The 23,108-nt window shown below is 35.3% G+C and overlaps 1 protein-coding gene and 1 long non-coding RNA gene across 2 annotated transcripts in view; one reads left to right on the top strand and one right to left on the bottom strand.

Moving 5' to 3' along the window:
• The window catches only part of LOC127831193 (uncharacterized), a 62,790-nt gene extending 56,842 nt beyond the window's left edge, over positions 1-5,948 (bottom strand). The window contains exon 1 of the mRNA XM_052356184.1: positions 4,964-5,948. Coding sequence (XP_052212144.1) covers positions 4,964-5,948 — 985 coding nt within the window. The remainder of the gene's footprint in view (positions 1-4,963) is intronic.
• A 10,420-nt stretch (positions 5,949-16,368) lies between these two features.
• On the top strand, positions 16,369-17,800 carry LOC127831390 (uncharacterized). Its single transcript, XR_008026411.1, has 2 exons — positions 16,369-16,588; positions 17,725-17,800. It is a non-coding gene; the product is annotated as an uncharacterized LOC127831390 (long non-coding RNA).
• Positions 17,801-23,108: the final 5,308 nt, after the last annotated feature.

Here is a 23,108-nt window from a genome sequence, read left to right as displayed (position 1 = left end):
GGAGTGGATAATTTTTAGCTGAAATAGGGGGAAAAAGTATACTATTTTAAGGGGGGGAATGGATCCCAATTTCGGATCCCAAAATGGGCCAAACGAGGGCCATGCTGCGTATCCTGAATGGAGTTATGCTGCATTTCTATGCAATTTCCTTTAAAGCCATTTATCATTATATGATTAGTCCCTTCAGCAATAGAAATATGCTTCACCGAGGACTTACAAGAAATAGAGAAAGGACAATAACTCGAAAAAATACTGAAAGAGATCTTCGGTTCTTGTTTTTCACAATTCCTTACAATATTGTGGTAACTGTAAAATCTTTCATTTAAAAACCTTCAATAATAAAGGAGAAATGATCTGCACAAGACAATTGACGAAAGGGCAATAACTCTGACAATCATGAAGAGAGAGTTATGGCTATTGTACCCTGTACCTTCCCTTTGAGCCCTCTATCATTGAATCCCCCTTCTTGAGTTACGACCAGTGCATAAAAGGCTGAAGGATGAAGACAGACTGACAGATTACTATATGCCTCACTTTAGGATCATAACAATCAATAAGAACAAACCATGTTATACTGGCACAGCTGTAAAACCCAAGGACCAAATATATATTTAGCCCAAAAGTGGATATATATTATGAAGTTGTGCTCTTAATAAGCTGTATAACCCTCAAATTTAAACTTTGATCTCTGATTGTGACCTTGGATCTAGGGCCCCCCTGGGTCTAACACATAACAGTAAGCCTCCAAATTGCGAACATATTTGGTCAGTTATAACTATAAAGTATTATAATTTACTGTGAAACCATTTATTTTCGCCAGCACGAAATTTCGTCATTTTTTTTAAAATGACGTTTTCGTCAGCACTTAAATTCGCCAATTTCTGACTTAGCAAAAAAAAAAAATACTTCAGTCAATATCCGATTTGTTTGTCCGAAATATATCGCGGTTGCGATTAATCGTAGTGGGGAAAGAGGAAGGACACTTGAGAGTCACTTGCAATAGGTGGGGCCGGTTTGTCACATGCCAATATACTAGTTTTTTGTTGATCAGTAATGGGCCCCCATTAGTGTATCATTATAATTTATTATGATTAGCGGATTAGCGGACCGAATAACCATTAACCAGTGTTTGAAACAGTGAAGCCAATTGCCAATTTGTCTTATTCATCATCATGGCCAAACTGATAACAACCTCACTTTTATCGGCGCAAATTGAAGAAGGTGCGAACATTATTGGTAATAATTAGTGTTCGCAAATTATTTGGTCAGTTTTCAATGAAGTCTCAAGAGTTTTTCATCGTTAATATTTGATCACACTAATTCAAACACTAAGTCACTGCACTTCTCCTACTTGCCATCTGTTTAAGTTTGAAGTAAATCCCTTTAGTAGATTTAGAGTTATGCTCCGGACAAAAATTTACTTTAAAATTATATAAAAGGGGAGATAATTCAAAAACTAAGGTAGATAGAGTTATGGTTCTTGGTCACTGCACTTCTCCTAGTTGCCATCTGTTTATATTTCAAGTTTCAAGTGAATCCCTTCAGTAGATTTAGAGTTATGCTCCGGACAAAAATGTACTTTAAAATTATATAAAAGGGGAGATAATTCAAAAACTAAGGTAGATAGGGTTGTGGTTCTTGATTACTGCACTTCTCCAAGTTGCCGTCTGTTTATATTTCAAGTTTCAAGTAAATCCCTTCAGTAGATTTAGAGTTATGCTCCGGACAAAAATTTACTTTAAAATCATATAAAAGGGGAGATAATTCAAAAACTAAGGTAGATAGAGTTGTGGTTCTTGGTCACTGCACTTCTCCTTGTTGCCATCTGTTTATATTTCAAGTTTCAAGTAAATCCCTTTAATATATTTAGAGTTATGCTCCGGACAAAAATTTACTTTAAAGTTAAATAAAAGGGGAGATAATTCAAAAACTAAGGTAGAGAGAGTTATGGTTCTTGGTCACTGCACTTCTCCTAGTTTCCATCTGTTTATATTCTAAGTTTAAAGTAAATCCATTGAATAGATTTGGAGTTATGCTCCGGACAAAGTTTCAGCCGGACGGACAGACGGACAGGACCAATTACTATATCCCCTCCGAAAAGTTTTTTTCAGCAGGGATAAAAAAAACAAGGGACGAGTGAGTTTAAATAAGATTGAATGCAATGGGATACAACGCAATGTTTTATTGCCTCATACTCAGTCATTTGAAAACACGTGAAAGTGAATTTCTGTAAACAAAACCCTACGTTTGGTTTGGATGGAACTAATCGTCGTAATTGCTTATTTCTCTACCTGTTACGTTTTCAATTGTTACGAATAACAATGATTTTAAAAATGTATTGTAAAATTTGTCAAAGTCGTCAATGATAAAAAGATCGATAGCCCATAAACGAAACACAAGCTATTTTCACACCTGTATTGAATCATATATTCTGTATTAATATGTAATCAATGCGGAGAATGAATATCAGTCAGGTATTGATCACACATTATCATCTTTTAAATTCGTTAATTGTCTTTGATCCGGATCTGCTGCGTGGAGGCTGTATAATCTGCAACACCACTGTAAAACACATTGCACACAATGGGTAATAAAGTTGTTAACAATTAGCGCTAATCATTACTATTCTACCTAAACGAAGTCAACGCATTTGATATAGCTGTACTGCACTTGCGTTTTACAGCAATGTCATGTGTCAGTGAAGTACACTGTGTAATCTACACCCCTTTGTGTCAAAACCGGATTATCTTGATTACGAAACAGTCGAAGTATGAAAGTGTGCATTACGTACGAATTAATGCATCATGCCTTCGGTAATTCAGTCTTAATTTTGTTCAAATATGGGACATGATTGTTCGTTAGGATCTTGAATTCGTCAATCGGTCGACTGGCGTAATACACGAAAATTAATGCCTGACGATTAATAATGGTTTCACAGTAATAATTTTTATGAATTAGTATTGCATGACCAGTATTGAAGGTACAGTATGGTCCTTGACCTTTGCTGCAGGGAGAAGGGTCTTATGTGCAACATGCTGTCTTGAGATGGTGAACAATTGAGGTAAGTTCTTTAAAAAAATGTATGATGAATGACATGGTCACCATCAAGCTCGGACTTCAGAAAGCATGCACGCCTACACATGCACTGAACAATTGAACTGGGATGATGAGTTTCTGCGGGAGTGCTAGACTACAAATTAACACAAGGAAATGAGCCGTGATCGTTGAAAAGGGGGTTTAATGCATGTGCGTAAATTGTCGTCCCAGATTAGCCTGTGCAGCCTAATAAAGGACAACACTTTCCGCTTGTATGGTATTTTTTGCTTGCAAAAAATCTCTACTTAGCAAAATTCCAGTTAAAGCGGAAATTGATGTCCTTGATAAACCTGTGCGGTCACTGCACAGGCTTATCTGGGACGACACTTTACGCACATGCATTAAACCCCCTTTTCACAGAGCACGGCCCCAAGGAATATTTTCAAAGGTTAAGCCTTTCTGTTAACATGCACAAGAATTTGGAAAAACAAGACTATTGCCAAGCAATAAAAGTTCCCTACCGGCTCCACCATTGGCAGAAATTCCACCATTGTCAATATTTTTTTTATTTGTTGCCATGGCAACCAGATTTTTTGACGTAGGAACAAAATGAAATGATGTGCATAATGTCCATATTGCCATCTATCCATGACGTTCCAAGTTTCATGAAAAAATATTAAGAACTTTTAAAGTTATCGCAGGATCCAGAAAACCACCATTTTCAGCAGTATTTCTAGTCTATTTATTGCCATAGCAACCAGAATTTTTGACGTAGGAACAAAATGAAATGACGTGCATAATGTCCATATTGCCATCTATCTGTGTTCCAAGTTTCATGAAAAAATATTAAAAACTTTTAGACAAAGAAACAAAATGAAATGACGTGCATAATGTCCATATTGCCATCTATCCATGTTCCAAGTTTCATGAAAAAATATTAATAACTTTTAAAGTTATCGCAGGATCCAGAAAAGTGTGACCGACAGACGGACAGACAGACGGAGCACAAACCATAAGTCCCCTCCGGTGAAACAGGTAGGGGACTGCAACAATATAATGGCCCTGTCAAAAATGATTTCAGATCAATAATGGAAAGAAAAAAATATTTTACCAGAAATCAAAAAAGTGTGTAACTTACAATACAATTTACTTAGTTTTTATTGTGAGTTAAACTGTATATATTTGTGTTTATTATGGAGGAATAACATCATGCTCATGAATATCAGTGCATCTGTTTATCCAATAAATAAAAAAAACATGCCAATATCACAAATGCATACTTTTAAAACAACATCATTCTTTTGTCAGTCAGCAATGAAATGAAAGATCAAAGAAAAAACATGTTTTGAGAAAACATGGAGGTAACAGTGGTAAACAAATCAACAATTCTTCCTCTTCTTTGGGAGTGAATCTTCAGACACACCATCAAACAATTTGATGCTGCATCAAATGATATCAAATGATGATAGCAAAAATGGAATTCTTTGTGATAAAATCAATTACTATAACAAAAAGTAATACCTGTCAAAGATAACTCCTATGTACAAACAAGAAAACAGAAATTAATGAAAGTTCTTTTGTCATTTTATGTTGCATTATTAATATGTTACAGAAAACCATAAAATCTATAATATATAATAATACATTTTAATGTTGATTGGACATCCGATGAAGAGTTGGAAAATAATGTATCTATTAGTCGGGTAATGATGTATGCGTTATTCTCTTAACCAATGTAATACAAATTAGGACATGCATTTTTTCTCTGTCCCTAATTTTTTATACTTTATATTTGCAATAATATAATGAACAAACCTTAATAACTCTATAAATAAGAAATATATTAATATTTCTTCAGAAAGATCACTTTTGGAAAAGAGGGCATTTGTAAATGGCCATGACAGTATTTTATAAGATTATTTCTTACCTTTCTTAGAAATACCCTCTTCCAATTTCTTTACATGAGGTTTCTTGTCTATCTGTTTTACTTTAACATTTAATTTAGCAGCACATAAAGTATTTAAGTCTTCCACAGGATAGTAATCAGCGGTCTCTTTCTTGACAGTGCTCAAAGTTTTACCAGCCATTTCATCGTCCGTTATGTAAACTTTCGCACAGTGTTCTATTAGGGTTGCCAAGAAAGTCTTTGGCTGTTCATGGAATTGACTTGGGGCAATATTGTTTGAAGTTCCCATTTGGATTTGAGAGACTTCACAACTATGATTATTTAATACAGTCACACTTTCCTGTTCATGCAAGGGATTTAACACGCTTGCCCTTGTTCCAACAGTGCCATTATTCTGTTCTTTATCTGTTTGACAGTTTTCCGCATCTACAGCTGGTACATAACCTACGTTCTGTTCTGGTAATAAACGTTCACAGGCACAAAGACATTTAAGAATGTTTCCATTGGCATCATCTTCTTTTTCAAACATGCTAGAAAGGCCCCAATAAGCCTCTCCTATGTCCCCTATCGGCAGCCTTCCCAACACTATACCTTCTGCTTCATTTGACGACAAATTTCCACTCAATGTTTCTTGGTTACCGATGTGATTGATCTTCACCACAGTTTTTGTGTCAATAACCTTAAACAAGTCCATTCCATGTTCAATTTCTTCATTTTCTTTAGTATTCAAATCACCAACCCTTCCACTATTGCTATCAGGTTCAAGGTCATTTTCGAGGTCATGTTCAGTGATTGCCTCCTCCTGTTCTTCTATCACTGTCGTCATTGTTGAGTACTGTAACTGGACCATTCTGTTACGCTGTCGAGCCACATTCAGAATAGAACTATACTGATAATAAGTATTGTTCATGGACTCCTCCGCAATGTCTTTGTGTGTTTTCTCCAAATCCATTTCTAATTTAGTGATTGTATTGTCTTGGTGTGTTTTCTCCAAATCCATTTCCATTTTAGAGTATTTGTTTAGTCAAACCTTATAAGTGTGATTGTTCACTTAAACTGAAGCAAGAGTTTGTGTATGCAATATTTTTACTAGGTTACATTTGGGAAAAATCCATTAATATCTAAGGCATAATCAAAGCTGCACGTATAATGGCAGTCGGAGTTTACTTGCATTGTGGTTGAACTGTCTGTAAACAACACCATTCCTTTAATAGCAGTAATATGAACTATCAGTTAGTACACAATAATATATTTCATCTTTAGAGAATAACAGGTCACCGTCCTTTTGTTGTTTAATATCGTAGGTTAAGCTTAGAATAAAATAGAGAGGCTTGCCAATTTACCCTGTGCAGTAACCTGTTTTGCTGTTATTTACCTTCTACGCTCCCATTCTAAAAGAAAAATATATTTATTATAAACTGAATAACCTATGAACATAACAAAAATTATTGAATCCTGTTCTTTTTTATCAAAGGCATAACAATTCAACAGCAACTCTTATATGCAAATTTTAACTAGAAACTGGCGTTTGTAGGTTAAACAATATTGACCAATAGAACATTCATGGCTCACGACTTTAATAAATTTTAGTCAATATACAGCAAGTTAAATCAGTCCACAAGCACATGCCGTGAAAATATAGCTCCAATATCCTAGTTACAACACTTTGTTTCTCAGATTATGTCAACATACCTGTAAGTGTTACTTTATTTTTCCTGTATCTGAACACGGAGATTTTATGCTGTCCCATTTATTCCTTAGATGTTTGTAAAACTTGTAGGCCCCCAAATTTTCAGTAGTGGTCAATAGATGAAATTTCATATTTCATTCCCCTTTGACCTTAGCCTTTGACCTGCAGATCTAAATATGAATAGCTCTCTTCCATTTTTAACCCTTTGCATGCTGGGAAATTTGTCATCTGCTAAAATGTCGTCTGCTGAATTTCTAAAATCATCATTTTCTTCACTTTTTTTCAAAGAATACTATCAGAATAGCAAACAGTTTGGATCCTGATGAAACGCCACGTTTTGTGGCGTCTCATCTGGATCCAAACTGTTTGCAAAGGCCTTCAAAATCTGGTTCCAGCGCTCAAAGGGTTAAAAGTAACCAGCACACAAATTATAAACGTTGCTTCAAGCATTCTATAAACATATTGTTGGGCACCAAATTTCATGTAAAAAACTGCCATTGCATTGAACATTAACCTCACAGGAAAACAAAATAATACAAATTAATTATTATAAAAAAAATAAAAGCATTTAATTGTTTTAAGTGTTTTTTCTTACCATCATAGTTACAAATTTCTGAGACAAAATAATCCAAGTTGTCATGCGCATAATACACATTATTTATTTCACATGTTACCGAGAAAGAAAATCATGATTGTATTTTAGTAAAAAATGATAAGTTATATCTCTGATGCATTCAGGACCCTAAACAAGGTCATGTTTTTTACAAATGCAATAAAAATACTTATATCAACATACATATCCAACACAATTTTTCCCATTTTTTTTTCAAAATATGTTTTATTTCTAATTTTAAACAAATCCAGTTCAATATAAACATCAGGCCTTACAAAAAAACGCATAACAACAAGTAATTTAGCTAATTTGTTCTGGTCATTACCAAATCTGCATTTAAGTGAAGACCTAAAATAAAGAACAAATCCACTTTTCAAATAAATCCAAAACATAACATCTTCATATTTTGCCAATATCACTCTCTCCCTGGCACTTTCAGATATGTCCAGATAATTTAGGCCTACCAGATATCACTGAGTCTACTGCATGGCTGCAGTCACTTAGCACAATTAACAATTTGTCTATCCCAATTGTCCTTATTTCAGGTCCTGCACAGTGAAGCAAAAACATTACCAGGGTGCAGGATCACGTGACGTTGTGGGGTTTCCAATTAAACGTTAATGGATGAAAACACACCAGTAACTGGTGCTTTTTTTTTCCAAATAACTTTTTAAAACAATTTTTCTTAAAAATTTCAACAAGTGCTTAATTACAAGACAGATTTGTATGCTGCTTATGGCAATGTGAAATACATCAGAATTACTTTATTTACTAAGCCTATGTTCTTGTCAAAAAATTCCTTGTGTACTGCACGGTTATGCTTCATGCAACGTGAAATTTTATCACCGAGGTATTCAAGGATTTATCCTTACACCTTACAATATTGGCACAAATTGCAAGAAAAACTGTCTTTTATGCACTTAAGATTTTTGCAAATGTATTAAAGTAACTTGAGATATTTGAAAAACAAGAATATCAGTGAAACTGATGGATGCTTCCCGATGATGCGCTTTGTCAATCTATGTGTTAATAACCACCTAAAAAAAATGTATTATTAGCCTCTGTGACCTTGACCCCAGTGACCTCAAACCTCATCAAAAGGTAGAGGTCCATGCAAGGTACGTATATGCCAAATATGAAAGAGATCCGTAAAGAAATGAAGGTGCTATGAGAAACTGTCAAACAAGTGTGACGGAAGGAAGGAAGGAACTACAAACTGGCAACTATATGCTCCACCAACAATATTTCGTGGAGCATAAAAATAAGTTCTTAACAGTGTGCTTACATTCTGTCCAGTCCGTGTGTAAACCCCAAACAACCCCCGTTGATTCTGCACCGTATTTACACAATACTACAATGTCCTTCAACATGTGCATTATTTTCGCTTCACTTTAAGTTGTGCAATTAAATACGCATTGTCTCAATTAGTTATATATTTTTTTAACAGTTTGTTGACAGTTATGGTAACTTTATGATTTCTTAAGACTCTGAATATGATATTTCCTTTTAACCCTTTGCATGCTGGGAAATTTGTCGTCTGCTAAAATGTCGTCTGCTGAATTTCTAAAATTAGCATTTTCTTCGATTTTTTTCAAAGAATATTATCAGAATAGCAAACAGTTTGGATCCTGATGAGACGCCACGTTCTGTGGTGTCTCATCTGGATCCAAACTGTTTGCAAATGCCTTCAAAATTCGGTTTCCACACTGAAAGGGTTAAGCTACGTTTATGACTATAAACACTTGTTAATACTCACAATACATGGAATCACTAATTTCCCAGGACTTTTTTCCATTGAAGAACATAAAAAACTTTGCCCAAACCATCAAATTCTGCCACAAAAATAATTCACTCTCTGCTCACATAATTTGGCTTGTCCTTTCTAAACTGCCCATAGATATAACTACAGTTAATAAAATATGATACTGTAACACAGGTTTAATTAATTGCTTTATGTTAATTACCAGAGTTTAACAAAAGTTCAAATAGGAACATACACAGAAAATTCTTGCCAAAAAAAATGTTCAGATTGTTTAAAAAAAGTGCATTGCTATAACTATAATCTTTAAAGATAATATAGTAGACAAGAGAGCCTGAAAGGCCAAAAGTCGCTCACCTGAGATTCAAAGGAACTGACCTGTTCTGTGCAGCCCAAGATGTTATTAAAACAAATGTTCTAACCAACTTTCATGAATAGTAAAAACCCTGGCGGCCACATTTTTAAACAGACCGGATACATTTTCGTACACATCCAAAATATCATTAAAACAAATATTCTGAGCAAGTTACATGAAGATTGGACAATAAATGTGACATAAAGAGTGTTAACAAGTTTTTTACAATTATAAGGAAAAATGCCCCGCCCCCTGGTGGCCATGTTTTTCAACCAACTAGAACAATTTTTGAACTCGTCCAAGATATCATTGGGACAATTATTCTTGTGTCCAAGTTTCATGAAGATCAGACAATAAATGTGGCCTCTAGAGTGTGAACAAGGTTTTACAACAGCCAATTATATAGCAATATAAGGAAAATGCCCCACCCCTTGGTGGCCATGTTTTTCAAGCAACCGGTACCATTTTCGAACTTGTTCAAGACATCATTGGGACAAATCTTCTGGCCAAGGTTCATGATCATCGGCCAATAAATGTGGCCTCTAAAGTGTTAAAAAGGTTTTACTATAGCTATAGAATGAAAAATGCCCCACCCCCTTTGCGGCCATGTTTTTCAACCAACAGGCATCATTTTTGAATTCGTCCAAGATATTATTAGGATGAATCTTCTGACTGAGTTTCATTAAGATTGGACAATAAATTTGGCCTCTAAAGTGATAACAAGGTTTTACTATAGCCATATATAGCCATAAAAGGAAAAATGCCCGGCCCCTTGGCAGCCATGTTTCTCAAGCAAACGTAACCATTTTGGAAATCATCCAAGATATCATTTAGATCAATATTCTAACCAAATTCATGAAGATTGGACAATAAATGTGGCATTTAGAGTGTTAACAAGGCAAATGATGACACTGCACGACGCACAATGCACGACGGACAACGGACAAAAGGCGATCACAAAAGCTCAGGTAAGCTAATAAAAATATGAGCATAATTATCAGGAAAATACTACGTTGCAAACTTATATGAGACATATGCGTACAGAAAACTGAATTGGGATATAATTGTTTGTCTCTAAATTGATGGCCTTAAGAGATTATCACTAATACTTGCAACTAATCTTTATATTGGTTAACCCTTTACCACTAAGAAGTAAAGTGAAAATGGCAATGTAAAAAAAGCATAAAACCGGAACACCCTGCGAGTAACTCTTTTTTAGTAACTCGCAGTCTGTTCAGGTTTTATGCTGTTTGCATGCTGCTCATCAGTATCTCAAAGGGTTTGATATGAAGCCTTTAAAACTTGAACCCAGCAAGAAAGGTCTTTAATTAAATTTAACTTTCTATTAAGGCACTACAAATGCGTCAAAAACGTATCTAAGTGGTAAAGGGTTAACACAACTGAACCAATTCAGTATTGAGTTGATCTGATTTGATTATTGATGTCATTGCTTCTTTGGTCAATATGGACTGTTATAGACTGATGCATAATAAAACACAAACAAGGATGACACTGTTTTCTCCAAAAAGACAAAAAAACAAGTAATCACTGAAGTTAGTTTTTCTTACGTTTCAGAAAATGACTTTCAGCACCTGACAACCTCCAGAGAATTACTAAAAATCCAGCATTTTCAATTCTTCCACAAAAAGCACACACACCAATCAAATGCTTGTTCCTGTGAACAAAGGCCCAGCTAATGTTTCAAACACTTCTATTGATTCAGCATTAAGTAATTGTTCAGGCAGATTTAAGGATTTAATTTAGCATTTCCAAATGACAAGCACTTAAATTTCTATCCATGGAGAGGCACTTTCACAGCTTTTTCAGTTTTTTACTTGAGTGTAATTGCTCCATCACATAACAACACAAGTTTTAAGTTTCAATTTCATTGCGACTTATAGTTACAGTATGCTACATCTTTGTACAGTTCATGTATATCGTTTATTTAGAACATCGGCCAATTTTTGCAGGCAAATAGACAGTGACGAAACAATTTGAAATGATTTTTTTATTTGGCAACATTTACCCTTTTAAAATGAGCCCCAGAATTTGGTGCAACATTTTAGTACGTACCTGCTAATGCTTTTTAAAGGTATGTTTTAACATTTAATAAATTACCACATAAAATGCTTTTTAAGGGATATTATTAAGATGCTTTCATAGATTTTCAAATCACAATAAAACAGAAATTAAATCCTGTTAGGGCTTAACCAATTTAAATTTATATATTTCATAAAATAACAGAAAATAAAAAGTCAATACATTGGCTTCTTTAACAGGAGAGAGAAATGTATGACATACTTAAAAGGAATGACATAAATTGACAAAACCTACCTACCAATGTTAATATATAAATTTGAAAGCAAATTTTACTGCAGATCTCATAAAAAAAAGAGTATCATTATCAAGAAGCAACGAACGCCTCATCCTATTTGCATTATAATTCAATGGATAATGTATTATATGCTATTATAATGTATTCCTCTTGCAACATGGCATTATGCAAAATATCAATGGAATACATGTAGAAATTGAAGTTATATAAGAAATGTTATAATAATGGCACAAAATAAGCAAACATGCGACATTTGTGGATACTGAACTGCTCATTAATACCTACATTGATGACAAGTAATAAATTTTCTAACACATACGATTCTAATTTCTTGATCTTGGAAAATTGGGTTAATTGCATATGCATAAAGTGTCATCCCAGATCAGCCTGTGCAGTTTGCACAGGGTAATAAGGGACAACACTTTCTGTTTTTATGATATTTTTTGTTTAAAGGAGTATCTTCTTGCGGAAAATCCAGTTTAGACAGAAAGTGTTTACCCTGATTAGCCAGTGCAAACTTCACAGGCTAATCTGGGACAAAATTTTAGGCACATGCATTAAACCCAATTGTATACTTCTTTTTGTTACAACTTTCCTTTCATGTACTTGTCTTCACTAAAGAAAATCATTGACATTGGGATTTTAAAAATAAAAACACATAATTGGCATCGCACTGAAGTGCGGCGACTAGTATGTAATCCGTTTTTTTTCGCTTATGGGAGAAGAAGTTATTTTACGGATCAATGTATATATTGTTGTTGTCAGAATATCTTGCATAGTGGTGATTTTTTGTGTAAATTAGTGTAAATAAGTACTGCCTTTGTGCCTATTACATTTACTACAACATTTATTGCCAATAATGCAAAGCTAATTCTTTTAATTAATAACTGATCACAGGGACTAGGCAATAATAAAAGATCACAGGGACTGGGCAAATACGCAAACCGGTGAAACTTTCTGGTTTTGTATAAAAACAAAACTTCTTTGTTCCACTATCCTAGCAACCACCTAGTTACTAATAAAGGCGCTATAGAGCGCGAAGCGCGACACGTATTATTAATTGTAATAATGAGTCTTGATAAAGGAAACAGCCGCTTATCAATGAGGAGCACCATCACAGCACCCCAGTCTCATTACTATCAAGACTTCCTACAGGTTTTTTTTTAAGAACCACATATAGAAGGCCGCAGGCCTGACCCGTATCTTGCCAGTGGTATGGATCCTTTGGTATCGAACTTTAACCCTGCTCACTATCCAGCGTTTAAACTTCCGGGTTTACATTTAAACCGACTATTAATAGCTTATTAATATCTTAGTTAGAAGGTGATTTTTGAAGCGGTTCCGTAGTGCTTGAGAGGCCCATTTGGTTCGAGCCCCAGTAGAATCAAATTATTTTACTAGTGTTCTATGTTAACTTTTTGTTTTGATGTAGACATTTTAGTTTAAATAAATATGCTGTTTTATTGTAACCATTTTTTGTTTTTATTATGCCCATGAAATATATGTGTGAGAGGGTGGGGGGGGGGGGGGTTTGGCAAACACATTAAAACTTTTACAGTGTTTTCATATCAATTAGTACTCAACCCCTATCGTAAATGAGCAACGTAAGAATAAGTTCAGAATCATCTCCCCTTGAAGTTGAGAAATATATGAAATTACGCTTACAAGATGAAGCAGATTTTTTAAAACCTACTCAGTTCTGTTCCATTAATGAAAACTGCACAAGAATGCCAGTAAAAAAAAAGGAAACCAATGTAAATAAAATGAACTATGAAATATTTGGGGGTTACAACACAAAATCATAGATAATTGTTATTTGGGGGTTATAACACAACATCATAGATAATGTATATTTGTGGGTTATAACACAAAATCATAGATAATGGTTATACCAGTATCTTATTCTATTTTGATTAAAATTATCAGCCAATATATTAATATTTACAGTAGAAAAAAATTGTTCCATGTAACTTGATTGAGTGCCTTTTACACTGAAATTCCAGACGCCCTTTGATGCTTTGCATCAATACTTATCTTGTACAATGCATGTATTAATCTTTGGCTGGGTACACTGGTATTAAAGCAAATCAATTCCTTTATTAAGAAGAGCTTTTTCACAGAAAAAAGAACAGTACCCTACCAAACAGACCAAACAGCAGTACCATACCAAGACACCAAACAGCAGTACCCTACCAAACAACAGTACCCTACAAAACACACCAAAACAGCAGTACCCTACCAAACAGACAAAACAGAGGCACCCTACCAGAGGAAAATCAGCAGTACCCTTCCAAACAGACCAAACAGCAGTATCCTACCAAACAGACCAAACAGCAGTACCCTACCAAACAGACAAAACAGCAGCACCCTACCAAATGGACCAAACAGCAGTAGCCTACCAAACAAACAAAACAGAAGTACCCTACCAAACGGACCAAACAGCAGTACCCTACCAATCAGCAGTACCCTACCAAATGGACTAAACAGCAGTACCCTACCAAACAGACCAAACAGAAGTACCCTACAAAATGGACAAAACAGAAGAACCCTACCAAACAGCAGTATCCTACCAAACAGACCAAACAGCAGTATCCTACCAAACAGACAAAACAGCAGTACCCTACCAAACAGACCAAACAGCAGTATCCTACCAAACAGACAAAACAGCAGCACCCTACCAAACAGACAAAACAGCAGTATCCTACCAAACAGACAAAACAGCAGTATCCTACCAAACAGACCAAACAGCAGTGCCCTACCAAACAGACCAAACATCAGTACCCTAATAAACTCACCAAACAGCAGTACCCTACCAAAAAGACAAAACAGCAGTACCCTACCAAACAGACCAAACAGCAGTACCCTACCAAACAGACATAACAGAAGTACCCTACCAAACAGACAAAACAGAAGTACCCTACCAAACAGACCAAACTGCAGTACCCTACCAAACAGACCATACAGCAGTACCCTACCAAACAGACCAAATAGCAGTACTCTACCAAACAAACCAAACAACAGTACCCTACCAAACAGAAGTACCCTACCAAACTGACCAAACAGAAGTACCCTACCAGACGGACCAAACAGCAGTTCCCTACTAAACAGACCAAACAGCAGTGCCCTACCAAACAGACCAAACAGCAGTACCCTACCAAACAGACCAAACAGAAGTTCCCTACCAAACAGACCAAACAGCAGTGCCCTACCAAACAGCAGTGCCCTACCAAACAGACCAAACAGCAGTACCCTACCAAAAAGACAAAACAGCAGTACCCTACCAAACAGCAGTACCCTACCAAACAAACATAAAAGAAGTACCCTACCAAACAAACAAAACAGAAGTACCCTACCAAACAGACCAAACTGTAGTACCCTACCAAACAAACCAAACAACAGTACCCTACCAAACAGAAGTACCCTACCAAACTGACCAAACAGAAGTACCCTACCAAACAGACCAAACAGCAGTACCCTACCAAACAGACCAAATAGCAGTACTCTACCAAACAGACCAAACAACAGTACCCTACCAAACAGACCAAATAGCAGTACTCTACATAACAGACCAAACAGCAGTACCCTACCAAACAGACCAAAAAGCAGTACACTAACAAACTGACCAAACAGAAGTACCCTACCAAACAGACAAAACAAAAGTACCCTACCAAACAGGCAAAACAGCAGTACCCTACCAAACTGACCAAACAGAAGTACCCTTCCAAACTGACAAAACAGAAGTACCCTTCCAAACTGACCAAACAGCAGTACCCTACCAAACAGTAGTACCCTACCAAACAGAAGCACCATACCAAACAGAAGTACCATACCAAACAGAAGCACCCTACCAAACAGCAGTACCCTACCAAACAGACAAAACAGAAGTACTCTACCAAACAGACAAAACATAAGTACCTACCAAACAAACCAAACAGCAGTACCCTACCAAACAGACAAAACAGCAGAACCCTACCAAACAAACCAAACAGCAGTACCCTACCAAACAGACCAAACAGAAGTACCCTACCCAGTAAATGTTGTGGGAGTTGAACAAGATCTCCATATCAATCTAAAAAATATATACATACTCCTTACATCGCCTTCTATCCACAAACTGAGTTTCATCCAAGTATCACTTAAGTGCTTCAGAGGTAAGTTTACAATTTTTTATAATCAAAGCTATTCACATAGCAAGTTTCATAAACCCAGCTGAGGTACTTTTTCAGTTCTTGCAATATATCAAGATTTTAGTTTTCACTTATTTCTGAAAAACATAGTAACCACTATTTTCATCTGACTAAAAATCTGACATAAAATGTACAAATATTCTCAAAATTATCCTCAAATCTCATCCTGTGTTAAATCAACCCAACTTAATTTTAAATTAAGTACTTCTTTTAGATATAACAGGAACCAAATATACAGGCTTACCAATTCCAGGGCATAAACCTATGGTCCCCCAAAGGTTCTGCACCTGAGTACAGGAATTATAACTAAGCAATTCAAATGATGGTGAGACTTAACAAGAAAACACTATACTTTGCCTTCTAAATGCCAATATTCAGGTACAGAAGTACTTTGATACAGTAACTAAGAAACACATTTAAAGTGAATCACTTAAATTTGATTATTTACACTTTGTGTTACTTTATTAAATTCTTTCTCATAAAATGTAATTGAACAAGAGTTCCGCGGTCGGAGATGACCGCATTGAAGCCGGATTTTTGATTTAAATGACAGGAAAGTACCTTTCGTGTTTTTGTCAATGCAATACTTAAATTACTGAAATATTGTTCAAAGGTCAAAATGAAATGTAAGTACTTTTCAAGGCATGAGCAAACCTTGTGTTATGTTTTGAATGCATGCATATACATGAACAACAATAACATTTAAGGTCACAAATATGAACTTGAATTGACAATTAGGAAAGTTTGATCTCAATTTTTTCTTCAACCTTGTCTTGTAGTGGACTGAAAGCTACCCCAACAAAGTGAAACAGCAAAAATTATAATATTTTAGAGCCCTTTCACATTTGAAGTTGCCGCAACTGTGAACCTCAATTGAATGTCCTTGAAATTACCAGTGGTAAGCATACCAAAGTTAAATCATGAAAAAAATATTCACATTTAAGGTCACTGTCAATTGAAAGACTTTAAAATGACCAGTTGTTCTCTTGACCAGTGGTCATCTGTTAGTCATGGCAAAGTCCATGTCCAAGCATACGAAAGTTAAAACAACTTTTAATTTTTAACATTCAAGGTCACAGTGACCTTGACCTTCAATGACCTTAAAATGACCAATTGTCATCTACTAGTGCTGGCCAACCTTCATGTCCAGTTTGAAGACTGTAAGTCCAAGCATAAGAAAGTTATACCATGAAATAAGAATTTTAACATTTTTACATTCAAGGTCACGGTGACCTTGACCTTAAAATGACCAGTGGTCATCTACTAGTTCTGGCCAACCTTCATATCAAGTTTGAAGACTCTAGGTCTAAGCATACCAAAGTATTAACAACTTTAACATATTTACATCCAAGGTCACAGTGACCTCGACCTTCAAATGAATGACCTTGAAATGACCAGTGGTCATCTAAGTGTGCTTGCAAACCTTTACGTCAAGTTTGAGATTCTAGGTCCAAGCATACCAAAGTTACAACAATTTTAACATTTTAACATTTAAGTTCACAGTGACCTTGACCTTCAAATGAATGACATTGAAATGAATGACCTTGAAATGACCAGTGGTCATCTAAGTGTGCTTGCAAACCTTTACGTCAAGTTTGAGATTCTAGGTCCAAGCATACCAAAGTTATAACAATTTTAACATTTTAACATTGAAGGTCACAGTGACCTTGACCTTCAAATGAATGACATTGAAATGAGCAGTGGTGATCTTCTAGTACTGGCCAACCTTTATGTCAAGTTTGAAGACTCTAGGTACAAGCATACCAAAGTTATAACATGGAATAAGAACTTTAACATTTTTACCTACCAAAGTTATAAGAACTTTAACATTTTTACATTCAAGGTCACAGTGACCTTGACCTTAGAATGAATGACCTTGAAATGACCAGTGGTCATCTAAGTGTGCTTGCAAACCTTCATGTCAAGTTTGAAGACTCTATGTCCAAGCATACCAAAGTTATAACAATTTTAACATTTTAACATTTAAGGTCACAGTGACCTTGACCTTCAAATGAATGACATTGAAATGACCAGTGGTCATCTTCTAGTACTGGCCAATCTTTATTTCAAGTTTGAAGACTCTAGGTACAAGCATACCAAAGTTATAACATGAAATAAGAACTTTAACATTTTTACATTCAAGGTCACAGTGACCTTGACCTTCAAATGAATGACCTTGAAATGTCCAGTGGTTACTTACTAGTTCTGGCCAACCTTCATGTCAAGTTTCAAGACTCTAGGTCCAAGCATACCAAAGTTATAACAACTTTAACATTTTTACATTCAAGGTCACAGTGACCTTGACCTTCAAATGAATGACCTTGAAATGTCCAGTGGTTACTTACTAGTTCTGGCCAACCTTCATGTCAAGTTTCAAGACTCTAGGTCCAAGCATACCAAAGTTATAACAACTTTAACATTTTTATATTGAAGGTCACAGTGACCTTCACCTTCAAATGAATGACCTTGAAATGACCAGTGGTCATCTGTTAATCCTGGCCAACCTTCATGTCAAGTTTGAAGACTCTAGGTCCAAGCATACCAAAGTTATACCATGAAATAAGAACTTTAACATTTTTACATTCAAGGTCACAGTGACCTTGACCTTCAAATGAATGACCTTGAAATGACCAGTGGTTACTAACTAGTTATGGCCAACCTTCATGTCAAGTTTCAAGACTCTAGGTCCAAGCATACCAAAGTTATAAGAACTTTAACATTTTTTATATTGAAGGTCACAGTGACCTTGACCTTCAAATGAATGACCTTGAAATGACCAGTGGTCATCTGTTAATCCTGGCCAACCTTCATGTCAAGTTTGAAGACTCTAGGTCCAAGCATACCAAAGTTATACCATGAAATAAGAACTTTAACATTTTCGAGCACGCCGCCACCCCGCCCGCCCGCCCGCCCCCCCGCCCGCCCGACAACATCAATCTATAAGCCGAGATTTTTTCGAAAAAAATCCGGCTAAATATGAACTAAACATTATTAACAATTACCATATAAACCCTATAATATGACTGAGTATAATAAACTGTTTGTAATGTAAGAGTATGAATGCTAATAGGTGGACAGATCTCTAGCTGAAGTCTGGATTATTCATAAAATCAAGGAGAGTCTTTGGTGTTCCTGTTTCTTTTCAGAAGAATATAAAAAAAAACTTAAAGAAGTGAAACTTCAGCTTCACAGTGCCAGGGTAACAAAAAAGATCTTGCAAATATTTACTTAATGCACATAAAACCCAGTGGTATTGGCATTGTATTTTATCTGTGTTATTTTTAACACACTTAAAAATGCATAAAAAATCGCTTTTATCAGAAAATTTAGTTTTCCTGCATTTTGTGTACATTTAAAGCCACACATCTTGAAATGAAATACATGTTTATCAATACATATAGATGCAATTTGAAAGTGCGCAAAATTGTCATTAAATCTATAGCCTAGTTAGCAATTAATTTTTTTTTTAATTTTAAAACCGAAAGTAAGATTTCTATACTTGTACGTCCATTTCGACAAACACAATTATTTTTACGTTTTAAAGCGCAAAAAGACGGATTTCTACCTTGTAACCACCGGATATATTTTAATTGGCATAGATACAATTAAATATATAGCTTAGTTAGCAAGTTATTTATTTATTTATTTTTAATTTTAAAACCGAAAGTAGGATTTCTATACAGTATACGTCAATTTCAACAAACGCGATTATTTTTAAGCTTTAAGCGCAAAATAGACGGATTTCTACCTTGAAACCACCAGATATATTTTAATTAGCATAGATAAAATTAAATCTTTAGCCTCGTTAGCAAGTAATTTATTATTTTTAAAACAGTACCGCTTTTAAAACCAAAAGTAGGATTTCTAGACGTATTCGTCCATTTCGACAAACGCGATTATTTTTAAGTTTTAAAGCGCAAAAAAGACGGAGTTGTACCTTTTAACCACCAGATATATTCTAATTGGCATAAATAAAATATGTTGCTTATTTATACTTAAATTTACTTTCATTTCAAGGTGTGTGGCTTTAAGTGCATACTATTAACAAGTTTAGCATTATAATAAGTTACACACTGATGACCAATCAAGCCCAACATAGTTACCTCACCTGCATATATCACTAACTGAGCCTTACACTGGGTTTAACGCATTTGCGTAAAGTATCATCCCATATTAGCCTGTGCAGTCCACACAGGCTAATCAGGTATGACACTTGTTTGTGTAAAGGAAGTCTCTTCTTAACAAAAATCACGATTAGGAGGACAGCTAATCTGGGATGACACTTAATTCACATGCGTTAAACCCCCTTTTCCTAGAGGAAGGTTGATCAAGTAGTAATTACTTGCCTAACTCTTAATAAAATTAAATAAATCGTACAAACACGTCACTGTTTAATTAAATGTTTCTGGTACTTAACATGTTTCGGCCATAGCCTTCATCAGTAGTACATTCAACATTTTTTTTTTTTGGCTAACTCTTGTGAAACAAGAACGTGGTTATGACGTCCGTCGTATTCTGATGGTACTAAATACAAGATGTTTGAAAATGTCTACTTTAAATGATAACGAATTTGTGACTGATAGAAAGTGGTATTGCTATGTCAATTATGAATCATTAAGAAGGGCGACAGATAAAAGAGGTGTTGCTACAATCATGCTTTACATTAAGGCACTTCAGTTCATTCACAAAACATGAAAGATACAATCAAGGCTTAATCCAAATAGCAGACCATAGGACTGTGCCATGGTCAAACTAAATAATCACTTTGCCCAGTTATGTGGATATTATGTGGCACAGAACTATTATCTGATTTATGGTTTTGATTTCATTGCTAAGGTCATTATCCCAATATCTCTGATTCAAGTATGGAAGTTTCATGAAGTTTCTTTCAGAAAAGCACATAGTAGTGTTTAACTGCTGACACACCACAGATATTCAAAATGGTCTGGTACCAGCTGTACCAGTGAGCTCGAATCATTTCTTAAAAATGCTTTTATAAAGGTAAAAAAAAATCTGATCAAGTCATTAGTTTACACCAAGACTACAAATAATTATGTTTTGCAAGCTCTGTTCAGCAAATTCAAGAAGAATAAATGCATGTTCCCAACAATAGAAATGAAAAAAAGAAGAGTAGACTATCCAGGATGGTGTTTATTTACATTTTGGCAGATACAAGGTGGTTTTGTATATAATAAATGCTTCTAGGAAAAGCGCAAGTGAACTGACTATAAATGTTTCTCTTAAGGTATGCTTTTGCTTATAAGACTCCATCGCTTATAAGACCCAACCTGTACTGTAATGCTAACGTAGCTAATAAAGTTTATTGCCCAGACAATTGTAAACAAGGTTGACGATATCTTATATATTCCCATGCGATATTATGTCATAGACCAGACGGACTCGTATGACATACAGAAAAGAACAATCACAATATGGTTAATTGAAAAAGGGGATTAATTATAAAATGCCTTAAAGTAGATAAAAATAGAACAGATTTTTTCCTGAATGCCATATTAACGAGTAGTAAAAACATGCCACAAAGGAAACCCATACAGGATCCTACGGAATACCGTTAGGGCCATCGTAGTTACACATAAGGCGACAATGTGATGGTGCGATAGTACGATGGCGACAATGCGATAGTATGATGGCGACAATGCGATAGAATGATGTCAACAATGCGATAGTACAATGGCAACAATTCGATTATACGATGACGACAGTGCGACAATACAATGGCGACAGTGCAAAAGTACGATGGCAACAATGCGATAGTGTGATAGTATAATGGCGAAAATGCAATGACAATGACGACAGCGCGACAATGTGATGGCAACAGTGCGATAGTACGATGGCGACAATGCAATTATACGATGTCGACAGTACAATAACGCTATAGTACGATGGCGACAATTCGATGATATGATGGCTACAATACAATATCGCACTATCGAATTGTCTCCTTCGTACTATCACTTTGTCGCTATAGTACTATCGGTTTGTCGCCATCATTCTATCCCGTTGTCACCATTATCGCATTTACGCCATCGTAATATTGTATTGTCGCCATCAAACTATCCCATTGTCGCCCTCTGGATTTTACTGTGTAACCACAATGGCATTGGAATTCCATAGGACCCCATAACGATCGAGTGACAAATCTTTCCAATATTTGTGAGTTTTAAAATAAACAGACAGTGTATTAGTCTCTCTGGCCATGGTACTCACAAATTAGTTTTGATTTATGTCATGCTTATCAAGAGCGTCTCAGGATAAAAATTATGTTAACAAACATTGTATGGACACAAGACCCTTCTTGAAAACGTGTATTAAATCCGCATTTAACATATGGTATAGGCACCATAATTATGTTATTCCCATTTAAAGCCAATCATAGATTTTTATGTCCCCCAATCTATACTGGGGAACATATTGTTTTTGCCCTGTCTGTTTGTTTGTTGGTTTGTTTGCGTCAAACTTTAACATTGGACATAACTTTTGCAATATTGAAGATAGCAACTTGATATTTGGCATGCATGTGCATCTCATGGACCTGCATATTTTAAGTGGTGAAAGGTCAAGGTCATCCTTCAAGGTCAAAGGTCAAATATATAGGGGGGACATTATGTTTCACACACATACATCTTATTTTCTGTACTTTATCTGCATCTTTTACAACAAAAAGTATAAGTGCACTTATTTTTGTTTTACTTCACTTTTAAAATGAACTTATAAGCATTAAGTATTCATATTGAATGTATTTAATACTTACAGATGTGATAGCAAACAAGTTTGATATGTGTCAAGAGGGTGTGGATGTCATTAAGATGATGGGGCACTCCAGGACATCAGAGGCTTGGACATGTTCAAGGAAGAGTGAATGATAAGTGCTATAGCTGATGTGCAAAGAGTGAAAATAATTTGTAACAAATATACCATTTATTAAAATTTAGACACTAGAATATCATTACTTTACACTTTTTATTACCAACTGTTTTTCTTTTTGTTGCATGTGTCATGTTCTTTCTTTCGTAAATATCAGCTGAGCAAAACATGTTTATGGTCAGCTTTTGTTATCACCTTTTGTCTGTCATTCTTGGTGAGTCGTCAACATTAACCTTGTAAACACCTCGGAGGCAACATTCGTTGCCTATTATTTATTTCTTCGTGAATCTTGGTCACAATATTTTTCCCAATGATATCTCAGCCAAGTTCATGCAAACACAC

Source organism: Dreissena polymorpha, chromosome 5 (genome assembly GCF_020536995.1).
Source record: "Dreissena polymorpha isolate Duluth1 chromosome 5, UMN_Dpol_1.0, whole genome shotgun sequence".
NCBI lineage: Eukaryota > Metazoa > Mollusca > Bivalvia > Myida > Dreissenidae > Dreissena > Dreissena polymorpha.
Note: the sequence above shows the minus strand (reverse complement) of the source record. Positions and strands in the feature narration are given on the sequence as shown.